This window comes from Salmo salar, chromosome ssa26, assembly GCF_905237065.1.
Source record: "Salmo salar chromosome ssa26, Ssal_v3.1, whole genome shotgun sequence".
Taxonomy (NCBI): Eukaryota; Metazoa; Chordata; class Actinopteri; order Salmoniformes; family Salmonidae; genus Salmo; species Salmo salar.
In genome coordinates this window covers 30,733,389-30,746,193 of record NC_059467.1, presented here as the reverse complement: position 1 = coordinate 30,746,193, position 12,805 = coordinate 30,733,389, and the positions used below count along the sequence as shown (strand labels likewise).

General features: G+C 43.5%; 1 protein-coding gene across 3 annotated transcripts in view; it reads left to right on the top strand.

Moving 5' to 3' along the window:
• The first annotated feature begins 664 nt into the window (after nt 1–664).
• Nucleotides 665–12,805, top strand: part of LOC106587624 (nuclear factor of activated T-cells, cytoplasmic 3) — a 77,841-nt gene continuing 65,700 nt past the window's right edge. For 2 of the 3 annotated variants that reach the window (XM_045708155.1, XM_045708154.1), the window contains exon 1: nt 665–1,132. In XM_045708155.1, the coding sequence (XP_045564111.1) occupies nt 1,042–1,132 (91 nt within the window). In that variant the 5' untranslated portion in view covers nt 665–1,041. Of the gene's footprint in view, nt 1,133–6,602; nt 7,133–12,805 lie in introns of those variants that run through there. The other variant, XM_045708156.1, reaches the window with a different exon arrangement.

Below are 12,805 nucleotides of genomic sequence, written 5' to 3'. Positions count from 1 at the left end.
ATGGCCTACTTAGTATAAGGACAGATTTAAATACTAATACATATGTCACAGACTTCATCATCGACATGCAGAACTATTGCATAGACCTTGGGGCAGGCAGTCTGTTGAATTCCTATAGCCCAAAAGGCAACGTGAACACAGGACATTTAGTTAATTTGAGCCAGCATGGTCCGTTTTAACTGTAATTGTGTCTGGCAGAGATGTAGGCCAACAGTATATGAGAGCCTGCATACATTCAAAATAGGGATTGAGACATTATAAATGAAAAGTCAAAAGGAAAATTACAGAAAATGTGATTAAGTGTCCTTTCCTTCTGATTAAATCCGAGTAGGACAACAGTGCTGTACATCTGCATAACTTTATTATACGATAATAATAAGGTCCATGTTGAGCTTCAATATGAGATTTAACTACATATCCCAGGATCTCTTGCCAGCCTTATCCGTGTTTGTGCGTGTGTGAGATAAATGTTTACTGTTAATTTCTGATTGTTTATTTAACTTTTGTTTATTATATTTTCACTTGCTTTGGCAATGTAAACATACTGTATGTTTCCCATGCCAATAAAGCCCTTTGAATTGAGAGACAGAGCGTGCGTGCGCTCTGTTGTGTACCCGGGTTTGCTGACGTCACTACTGGAACTGCCCTGTCACGCGCAGTTAGTAAAAGTTGGGATAGAAGGCGCTCCAGTGAGAGGAGTCAGTTTCACCGACAACCTTGTCTGTCTTGTTGACACCAAACAGCGATAAATCAATTTAACGTTCGCAAGGACAAAAGAGTAGACTCGCTTTAGGACAATCAAAAATTTTACGAGCATTTTATTACCAAACGTCGCCGGGGAGGAAGAATAGTTTTGGGATTTGTAATCAAGGAAGAAAAACTAGTTCACGCCGCTCGCGGGTCGATTGCTCGCTACGATTTTGATTTGCTAAATAAATAAGTTTTGTTGTTTCGTTAGTTCTGTAAATGTTGTGACATTTAAAATAGTATTTTGCATTAGCCGTCGTTCGTGTGACGGGTGAACCCGAGCTGTCAACCCCGATGACTACTGCAAATTGCACTGGTAATGAGGAGCTGGACTTCAGGCTGATCTTCGGAGAGGACGGCCAACAGCAGTCGCTAGGCCCCGCAGGTTAGAATTTTATCTTTGCCGCGAATACCCGGTAAACTTCTCTTGACGTAGAAGAGTGCACAGATGCGATTACTTTGCAAACAGCAAGAACATTGCAGAAGGGGCATTGGTTGCAACAGATTAGCTAATGTGAACAAGCTAGGGAATGTTCTGGCAGCAGAAAGTAGAATAAGTAGGCTGAACATCAACATTAGTCTTTTCTATTTTTGTATGTGCAATTACACACTGACTTTTCCACAGTTAAAATATGGGGTTTTAGGAACATGAGCCTAAACAGCAAACAGGCGCGCGACAGCAGCTGTCAAATAGCGGTGTCCTCATGCTAACTAGCTAATTCCCACCAAAAGTTGCAAAACTGTACTAAATAATGTATAAATAATATGTTTAAATACTGCAGCACATGCTGAAATGTGTATGTGGCTCCTAGCATAAATAATAATGGCGCTAGCTAGAAATGTATTTCAAAAGACTAGCTTGACAGCTGAGTAGTAAAGATAGGTAGCTCACGAGAGGATACAGCTGTCAGTTATTCAGACACCTATAGCTTAACAAGAATGCTTTATGCCTGCCTATCAGCTCTACTTGTTTCAAACATTAGCTCCAATCAATCCATTTTATCATCGATTAGGCTTCAGAAAACTCATTGAATCGGTTTGAAACAGCAATGCTATGAACTTGGCAGTATTGGGAACGTCATATTGTAAGAAACTTTACCGTGCATTCACAACTCTTCCATTTGTAATCTAACTTGTTAGTAACGTTAGTGGTCATGCAATCGATGTTGTTGATCATAATACTGAATAGAACTTAAAAAGTACAACAATTAGACATAAATAGCAATATAGTGAATGTAATAACATAGTTATTAGTATTACAAGCAAGCAAATATTCTCTATTTTTCGGCTTATTTATTCTAAATTACCTTCTCAGAAATTAAGAGGTTATTACATCAAGTAATATTACTCCCTTTAACAATTTATTTGTAATGCAGACAAATGTGTAAGATGTATGTTTAAATTAGAGTATTTGGTACATTGACTATGCAGCTTGACAAAACACCATTACAACAATAAACAACACAATAAATGAAACTGAATTAATAAACTGAAACTACATATTTCCCAGTATATAAGACGCCTCACAACCTAGTTCAAACAGTTTTTTTTTGCATAATTTCTTTTGCCAATAGGTCCAAACACATCCAATAACCGTATGTCACCCTGCTGCCATTTCAATCATCTCTACAGTTTGCGCTCAGTTTGCCGGCCACAGTGGCCCAATACAGTATTTAACTTTCACAGATAGAGGTGTGTGTGTGTGAGGTGGGGGTTCATATCAGAATCTGTCCGTGTGACCAGGTGTGCAGAGAAAGAACCAGATCTGTGGAAGTCTGGTGATACATCATGCCACAATATTCTATTTGTGTTTTGTTTGTGTATTTTGGATTGTTGTTTTGGAAACAAGACTAGACAAGGGATTTAACCATTCTGAGACAAGAAGACAAGCAAGCTGCCATTCATTCATTCATAACCACAGATCTAGGAGTTCCATGCTATTTCAAAAGCATCTGTCTTTCACATAGCTAGAATGCATGCTTGGATTCTGTGAAACTAAAAGAAGCACAACTGCAAACTGTTTTAATTCAAACCCTAAATTCAGTGTAGGGCGACGGCAACTTACATTTTATCTTGAAAGCTTGATTGCCGGTTTTGATTAAATAGGGCCAATATCTGCAGAGTTAGACAGAGTTAAGCCTAGCTCTGCCCTTTTCATGAAGCTCTGGCAAAACTATGAATCCAAGGCTTGGCTAGTCCTCTCTCCTCCGCAATCAATTTTTCCCTAGATTATAAAGAAGTTTAATTTGGAGACGAGTAGGGAAAAGTGAAAAAAAGTGCGTTTGGAATAAGTCAAGGGAAAAAAATGCCACTGTGCAAGTAGTTTTAATCTGGTTGGACTGTGTGCCTTGGCCCGTATGGCTAGTGCCTGTTCACATTAATAACTGGAGTGTCACGCAGAGACAGAACCAGAGTAACGGTGAGTTGAACGGTATGGCTCCAAGTTGAATTGCTCTCTCTCTCTTTCTCCTTCCTCCTCAGCCCTAGCCTCACTCACACCAGCCAGGGCTCGCTAGAACAACCTGGAGCACCTCTATTTCCTTCATTTGTATATATTTAGTTTCTTGAACTGTGCTGTTATGAATGTTCATCACAGAGGATCGTAATGTCAACAGCAATTATGTGATTGTTTTTATATAGTTCCTTGAACTGTGCTGTTATGAATGTTCATCACAGAGGATCGTAATGTTAACAGCAATTATATGGTTATTAATAAAATAACTATGAACCCAGAGAAATAGCCCAGCAGATTTCCATCCTCTCAAATAGAACAGTACCTTAGTTACAGGTAGTGACAGACATGTTATTCTCAGTCACTCTCTGAATCCCGTCAGTAAGGTATGTAGTACCCAGCTGTTTGTTTACATAGCCTAATTGAATAGTAAACGTTAGTGTAAGAACCATTGAGAGAAAACATATGAGCCTATGTAGTCTAGACCCACCCCATTTCTTAACTTTTCAGTCTGTCCTACTCTACCGCAGTAGGTCTTACCACTGGGTATAAACGTGTGATTAAGAAGACTGCACTGTGCCAAGCTTGGACTTTCTCTTCAAAGGCTTTATTCGCATCGGAAACGTGTTTACATTGCCAAAGCACGTGAAATAAACAAACCTGAGAAGACACAAAACAACATCAACAAAAAACAATTTGAATTTAACAGTAAATATTGCATTCAAAAAGGTTTAAAAAGATATTTGTTATATTATCAGCTATGTACAGTGTTTTAGCAATGTGCCAATAGTTGTAGTACGAATAGTAGGGAGAGATAAATATTAGTGGTATATCCACTGGCTGCCCTTTGATCAATGGCAATGGGCTACACATCTTGCTGATGAGATTGCAAACTGAGGTATTTTGTCTAACAGATATGGGAGTTTATCAATGTTTGATTTGTTTTGAAAGTCTTTGTCAGTGTGATCTGTGGGAAATATGTATCTCTTATGTGGTCATACATTTGACAGGAGGTTAGGAAGTGCAGCTCAGTTTCCACCTCATTTTGTGGGCAGTGTGCACATAGGTCTGCTTATGGTAGCCTCTCTCAATAGCAAGGCTATGCTCACTGAGTCTGTACATAGTCAAGGATGTTCTTAATTTGGGGTCAGTCAAAGTGGTCAGGTATTCTGACTCTGTGTACTCTCTGTATAGGGCCAGATAGCATTCCAATTTGCTCTGTTTTTTTGGGTGAGTCTTTCCAGTGTGTCAAATGGTTATCTTTTTGCTTTCTCATAATTTTGTTGGGTCTAATTATGTTGCTGTCCTAGAGAAGAGTCGCCTCAGCCAGCTGGTACTGGGGCTCTGTTCACAAACAGACTCCACAGAGCCCCAGAACCAGCTGTCTGAGGGGACGCTTCTCTAGGTTAATCTTTCTGTAGGTGAGGGCTTTGTCTCTTTCTCTCTCTCTCGTGATTTGTTGTTCAGGAAATGCAGTTCCCTTTGAAGTGAGGCATTCCAGTGAGTGCTGTAGTAAAAGGCATTAGCCTAACTCAGTCAATGCTGAAGGGTTTTCCCCCACTACTGTAGGCCTACAACGGTGTTGAATGGAATAGGGAAGGTTATTTTTGACAAGGTTATTCATTTAAAGGGTAAGGGCGTATTCACTTCTCACTGAAACTTGAGAGTAGTGGGGATAAACTATAGATATACTGTAATATGGTCCTTTTTTCCCTTATGATATTTAAGAAACAAACCTTTACTCTTTTTCTATGCCTACATGGTAGCTCGTGTGCTCATGTGGAATTGAGCGAGGCTATGTACAGTGAAAAGTGAAGATGTAACACCAAACCTTTTAGGAGCCTTTTGATCCTGTCTGCCTTCTCATCCTTCCCAACTGTCATGGCCGTATGACACAAAAGCTGTCATAGAGAAGGTGGCTGGAGGTAAGTAAGTAAGGGCCCATTTGGGTGGCAGTCTAGTGGTGGTGGGAGTGAGGGCCCCGTTGAGTGGCAGTCTAGAGGTGGTGTCAGTGAGGGCCCCATTGGGTGGCAGTCTAGTGGTGGTTTCAGTGAGGGCCCCATTGGGTGGCAGTCTAGAGGTGGTGATAGTGAGGGCCCCATTGGGTGGCAGTCTAGAGGTGGTGTCAGTGAGGGCCCCATTGGGTGGCAGTCTAGAGGTGGTGAGAGTGAGGGCCCCATTGGGTGGCAGTCTAGAGGTGGTGAGAGTGAGGGCCCTATTGAGTGGCAGTCTAGAGGTGGTGGCAGTCTAGAGGTGGTGGCAGTCTAGAGGTGGTGGCAGTCTAGAGGTGGTGGCAGTCTAGAGGTGGTGGCAGTCTAGAGGTGGTGGCAGTCTAGAGGTGGTGGCAGTCTGGAGGTGGTGGCAGTCTAGAGGTGGTGGCAGTCTAGAGGTGGTGGCAGTCTGGAGGTGGTGGCAGTCTAGAGGTGGTGGCAGTCTGGAGGTGGTGGCAGTCTGGAGGTGGTGGCAGTCTAGAGGTGGTGGCAGTCTAGAGGTGGTGGCAGTCTAGAGGTGGTGGCAGTCTGGAGGTGGTGGCAGTGGAGTGGTGGCAGCCTGGAGTTGGTGGCAGTCTAGAGGTGGTGGCAGTCTGGAGGTGGTGGCAGTCTAGAGGTGGTGGCAGTCTAGAGGGGGTGGCAGTCTAGAGGTGGTGGCAGTCTAGAGGTGGTGGCAGTCTAGAGGTGGTGGCAGTCTGGAGGTGGTGGCAGTCTAGAGGTGGTGGCAGTCTGGAGGTGGTGGCAGTCTGGAGGTGGTGGCAGTCTGGAGGTGGTGGCAGTCTGGAGGTGGTGGCAGTCTGGAGGTGGTGGCAGTCTGGAGGTGGTGGCAGTCTAGAGGTGGTGGCAGTCTAGAGGTGGTGGCAGTCTGGAGGTGGTGGCAGTCTAGAGGTGGTAATAGTGGGTTGAACAGTAAGAGAGTGGTAGAGGTGTCAGTGAGGGGGAAAGTGTCTCTCTGAGTTGTAGAGGAGTAGAGCCTAGTATATACAGTAAAGGTGTCTGGCACAGTGCCCAGACATGCCATGTGGGCTTTAGATGGCAGTGCAATGACAGAGGGGGAGTGGGCGGCTCCCCCCCTGTTGTTAAGGGGAACAAGGAAAGGTTCTGTCTCGCTCTCTTTCCTTTCTCTTACCCTTTTTTGTCTTCTTTCTTTCTCTCTCTTCTGGTCCTTTTTCTCTCACATCCGGTGGCCTGTCTGGCAGCACCACCTCAGAGCTGTGCAAGCCTCAACAAGGACCATGCATGCTTCCTTTCTTTTTTCTTTTCTCTTCTTCCCCTCCCTCCCTCCCTCCCTCCCTCCCTCCCTCCCTCCCTCCCTCCCTCCCTCCCTCCCTCCCTCCCTCCCTCCCTCCCTCCTCACCCACGAAGGATATGGGAGACCACCAGTTATTTCCATCTAAGAGAGAGCCTGAACCAGACTAATGAAATCTCCAGATACTGGCAATCTTGGCGTAAACTAACTGTAATCAGGTTTGATTTGGCTTTGGCGTACGCCAGTACATCATTTGACATGTTGCTATGTTGTGGAGTGGAATTTGTACAGAGTTTGATGTTGTAATGTAGTAGTATTGCATCATAGCTGAAACCCAGTGAAGAAATCAACTAAGTGACAGTCCGTCATTTTTTTGTAGGAGATCTGTTGCTCTTGACTTTTAGTTTGTTCTTGTGCTTGCCCCAGCTTCATCTGTCTGGACTTGACTCCTGGCTCTGTCTGTCTCAGTCGTGGGAAAGACTGAAATTACATCGCTCTCATGGTGGACTATATTGGGCTCTCAGAGAGAGTGGTAGAGGGCAGCAGGCGGCAGGTTTCAGACAGCTCTGTTAGATCAGGAGTCCCCCAGCAGCAGGCAGGTCTGAAGCTGTCCAGTCCACAGAGCAACACCGCTTCACCGTTACCGTTTAACGGGAGCTAGGAGCGGAAGAATGTTGTGCGCCACATCAACAGGTGAGTGACTGTATGTCCGACTCCCAGACTCTGGCCAGCTGTGTGTGTTGTGGGGGTGTAACCGGCTCAGATGAGGGACTGTGTCTGTGTTGCAGGACCCTTATCAAGTGTGTCTGGAAGGCTAACAATGTATCAAGTTATAAATTACAAAGTTATTTCTATAATTTGTGGAGTTTTCCTATGTTTGTGAAAAAATTGTCACATTCAGGCGTATAACCAAGGTTAAACTGAGTGGTGAAGACTTAAAGCTGCAATCTGTAACTTTTTGGGCGACCCGACCCAATTCGCATAGAAATATGTGTTTTTGAGCTGCAATTCTCATTGACCGCAAGTCTAGGAAGCGGTAGATCTGTTCTATGTGCTCTATTTTTATGCTTCTCGTTCTTAAGTTTCTTTTTTGCGTATTTCACTTTCAGTTTTGTACACCAACTTCAAACAGCTGAAAATACAATATTTTTGGTTATGGAAAATATATTTCACAGAGATTTAGATGATACAATGATTCTCTACACTATACTTGCTTGTTTTGTCTCATAAACTGAAATTAGGCGAACTATTAGAACTTTAGCAACCAGGAAATGGCAGAGCAATTTCTGCATAGTGTACCTTTAAACATACTTTGACCACTAACACTACAGTCTCAACTGCTGTGTATTGTACTCTATGCAGGACTCCACATGTTTAAAGTACATTAGGTATTTGAGGCATACTGTAGCCTATCTCTGTTCAGTGGAGCACACAGCTTAGAGTGAGAGGGCTTAACAGTGTGGTAGCCAGCAGTGAACCCTGGTTGGATAAGTTAACACTGAGGATATGTGGGCTAGTTGGCCAGGTGGGTGCCCCAACCCCTAACCCTCCAGAGTGGACAGTGTGGAGCTGAGCTGAGGGGGTCTGGCCTGGAGGAGCCCTGGTCTGGAGTGATGAGAGAGATGTTTGTTTCCCAGGGCGAGGCACGAGCAGCTATGTGTGGCATCTGTCTACTTTACATTTAGTGTAACTGAAGCTACCACTTGCCATGCTACACTGTATCAACATGCGGGGGAAGAAGAGAAAGTTGTTGAGCTCTTGCATTTAGTTATCCCCCTCCCTGTTCCTCTTTGAAGAGGCGGGGCATAGCTGTATTGCACAGGTCTCAGTAAGAGCTGCTGCTGCTGAATCCCAGTTTATTCTAGGCTGTGCCTGTAAGCCCTGTTTTAGTCAGTGGCAACTCTGCCCCATCTGTTTTGAGCCCCACCTTTCTAGCAAAAAAAACTACTTTTTGGGGAGGATGCCTGTTTTGTATGTTATTGTGACATTAATACGTGTCACATATCAGTTTACAAACAATGTAAAACAATATATAAAATTAAATTGAGTTAATAAAGCCGCATTCAAACTTGGGTCTCGTTTTTGCTTTCTTGAGTAAGGCAGCTCCAAAATACAGATGTTTCAGCCTAGCTCAGTGCTTTCTTTGGTGGTGGGGCAGCCAGCGGAACATATACGGAGCGTAGGGGTTGGTAATGTTCTCTAGTTGTGCCGTGATTGGCTCAGTGTTCTGTCACTCATGGGGACACTACGTCACCGCCAAATCTAAGGGTAGAGCTTGAAAATTCAAGCCCCTTGGGTGCTGCCATAGAGTTACATTAGAAGTGCCCATCCAAGAAGGCTCAAGGTCATTGGCCACAGATAAAATGATGTCAAGTCACGTTATATCTACAGCAGCTTTGATTGGACTGTCAACATCATACTTTGAAAATCTTAGCTAGCAAGCTAGCAGTCATCATCATGAATCAAGTCAACAATCTACTGGCAAATCCTTTTTAATCCTTGTCATAGGAAGATAAATAATGAAGAGAAATTATAGTTAAAATGTATCTGTGCTCATCGGCCATTGGACATAAACATTACATAGCAAGTTGGAAATCGCAAATTCAACAGTGAGTGTTTTGGAAGGGATTAGTGCCTAACTACAAGCATTTCAAAGCAACCACTAGCCTGCTCTTCAGTGGAGTGGGTGTGTGGTCTGGGTTTAAGGGTCTCTTTTTCCAAGATTAAAAGGATAAATATAATCCAGCATGACTTTTGTCGCGCTCAAAACAACTGGAAACTCAGAACTGGGAAATCTGTTTTCAGTGAGTTCAAGACATTTGGGAACTCTATGGAAAAAAAACGAGGTCCATCTGGGAAAATAGGTTTTGAAAGGTCATCCAACTCGGAATTGAATGTCCGGAACTCGGGCCTCTTTCTAGAGCTCTGACCTGAAGATCACTGACGTCATCATTATTCAACCTTGTTTTTTTCAGAGTTCCCAGTTGTCTTGAAAGCACCATAAATCCAGAGAATGCCAGACTTTGATGACAAAGTTTGATGACAATTTTCCCACGAAGGACCGCCGAAGTTAACTAAAAAAACATTATGAACGTTTTGTTTTTCACAAAATGTGGGAAAGTTTGGGCTTGTGAACAATTTATGACCTTTCAACTTATTTCGATATGGTTTGATGTCGGTAGCCTGTTGGTGAGTAACACTTTGATTGGTTGGGGAAAACCATGCTATTTAGGCCTACATTTCAGTGGAGTTAATTTGCGTAACATAATGATGCAAGCCTTCTACAACTATCTGTGTAGTGTCTAGTGGAGAGGGTGCCTTTGGTAATTAAATTAAAATAGCCTTGACGAAGCTAATGTGAAATATAAATGTCAGTTTGTCTATCTACCCTCTGGCATTTAACATGGCCTTGTGGGTGTGCAGAGAAACATCTCGGTGAGTGTGCAAGGGTTCCCTTCCACTTCACAAGCCCCCAGACAGAGGCAGCACGGCCATATCTCCACCCAGGGACACTGCACTTCCTTCTTACGGTCCCAAAGGTCCCCCTCCACCTCTTCCTTCTCCACTCCATGGTTGCACAATTTACTCTCAGGGCCAGCAGCTTACTGCTGCTGTTACAGTTGTGTAATTAACCTGAGAGGAGGAGGGACATCATCACTAGGGACTGTGACTGGGGAGGAGAGGGAAGTGGAGGAGAAGGATATTACATACATTATTATGATGATATGACATATTATATTCCTATTATACTGTATGACAAATAATACATATTATGAAATGAGTCTGTTAAATGTTGTCTCAGCCCAGAGACCCTAAGGGATGCTGAGTTAGTGAAGGACTCCAGATGCAGTAGGTCTTCATCTACTCAGCTCCACCTTCAAGTTGTTTTCCAACTGACTGTGCGTTGAGTTTTATTTATAGGAGACAAACAAATATTGTAGTTGAAATTCAATGTGTTACTTAGCACTAAGAGGTGTGCACACATTCTGGGGCCACCCCATCCTTTCACACTGTACTTGGCAGTTAGTTCATATATCTATTTAGTTCAGGCTGCTCTTTTCCAGACTCACAGTTTGCAAATGTCAACCCTGATTTCTGTCATGTGCACAGTCACAGTTTTACTCTCACTCCCACACAGTATTTCTCTGCTCTGTCTCCCTTGCTTTCACTCCTCCCTCTCTCTAGCTCTCCCCCCGTCTTTCCCCCCTCTTTCTCTGGATCAGGCGTATGCACAGTCAGTGAGGACAGGCATATTGTTTAAATGTCACCCTGGCTAGGTTGTGCGGTGAGCAGAGCAGTAGCCACTGATGTTATCTATCTGCCCTGGGTTATTGCAGGCTGCTGGGCTGTGTTATTGTCACTACTGCGTTCGCGGCTCAAAGGACAATCATCTAATGTACTGTAGCTACGGGTCACCTCTCATACTGCCTGACCACTGTTAACCCATGGATGCAGCCTGGGTAGTTTGACAGTCAGTGGCCAACCACGGTTGGCTGTATGAAGCCTATTGGTACATAGGCAACTGGATAAATATATGTGATGTGAAAAAAATAAGTACCTAGGCCTATATAAAAAATGTAACATAACATTTCTGCAAAAGGGAATTCCCTGTCTTATGTGACTAATATTAACTGATTAGGTAAGTAAACTAAAATGAGTTTAAATGCTATAGTAGGCTATATGAATAGCCTTTGTCTGTGAATCTATTGCACTGGGGGCTTTTTAATTCAGGTGGCCACTGGGCCACTCAATGTTTGTCCTATAATGTTATCATTGCATGAGATGCTTAATTAGGGAGCTTTATTTATCTAACAAACATGTCTTAGCGTTGACTAAGCCAGCCGTCAGGTTCATTGGGCCTCGACAGAGCCAGATGTACTATTTCAAACCGACAGTGCAGTCAAAAGTATGGATTATATCCCTCATGCTCCGCGTAGGTCTAGTAATAATAACATCAAAGTCCCGCCAGTGCTAAGCTACTATCCTGTCAAATCATCTATCAAATACATGGTAGATTAGGCCTACCTAGTGTCACGTCCTGACGATAGTGAGTGGTTATTTTCTATGGTGGAGTAGGTCAGGGCGTAACAGGGGGTGTTTGTCTGTTTTTGTATGTCTATGTTCAGTTTCTAGTTTTGCAATTCTATGTTAGTGTTGTTTGGCATGACCTCCAATTAGAGGCAGCAGGTTGACGTTGTCTCTAATTGGAGGTCCTATTTAAGTTGATGTTTGTTTCACATGTGTTTGTGGGTGATTATTCGTTGTGAGTGTATTTGATCCTCCTGCATCACGGTTTGTTGTTTTGTTAATATTTTGAGGTGATTAATTGTTGCATTCGGTTTCACTGGTTAAATAAATATCTAGAACTACGAAAACGCTCCTTCTAACAGCTGTGACACCTAGAGCTGTACTGCACAAGTTATGTTCAGCCCATCACTAAATGGAGCAGGCAGGTAGCCTAGCGGTTAGAGCGTTAGGCCAGTAGCCAAAAGGTCGCTGGTTTGGGTAAAGTCTGTCGATGTGCTCTCAAGCTGTACTAATATGGCTGACCCTGTAAAACAACACATTTCACTGCACCTATCCGTTGTATGTGACAATAAAACATCTTTAAAACAAAATATTTAGCTATTTTCTATTTCTATATAACTCCTAGACTATTTTTGTCTCTGTCTCTCTTTCCCTCCCCCTCTCTCACACACGTAGCCGACATCGAGTTCAACGGGAGGTTTGAGGCATCCCCACTCCTCCCCCTCTCTAGTCAGCATTGAGGGCCACAGGTGTAGGCCAGGCCAGCCCAGCCCTACTAACACTACAATACAGTACAGTATGCGTGCTGTGTGCGTCACAGCCTCTGTGTTTAGAAATGGGGGCAGGTGGCCAGCCAGCCAGGCAGGCAGCTCAGTTGTTGGATAGGTGGAACAGAAAGGAAGTAATTAAATGTGTTGTTCAGGGAGTCACTATTGTCTGATAATGGTGATGTATCAAATCCAAGGCATTATTTGACCAAACTCCAAACCATTGAATAATGGTTATAATTGTGTAACAATGTCTAATTGAGCTCTTACAGACGGTAATAGTTATACAATTGTATCATTAAAAAGCTGCTGCAAAATGTTAAGGGTAGATAGATGGCCTTTTACTACAGTAAGTAACAGAAATGATGAGCTAGAAATGGACTGTTCTTTATGTTATTTCAGAGGTACTTGGATGGCTAATAGTACTCAATGCAAGTCCTGCTTCAGTCAATGAGTCCCCCACTGTTCCAGCCCCTGGCTCTGTGTTAGTCAGCAGCTCTTGAGGAGAGTAGAAAGGAGAGCCAGGCCCTGTACAAAGCCCAGTGTGTAGGGGGTCTAAACAAAGACGTGT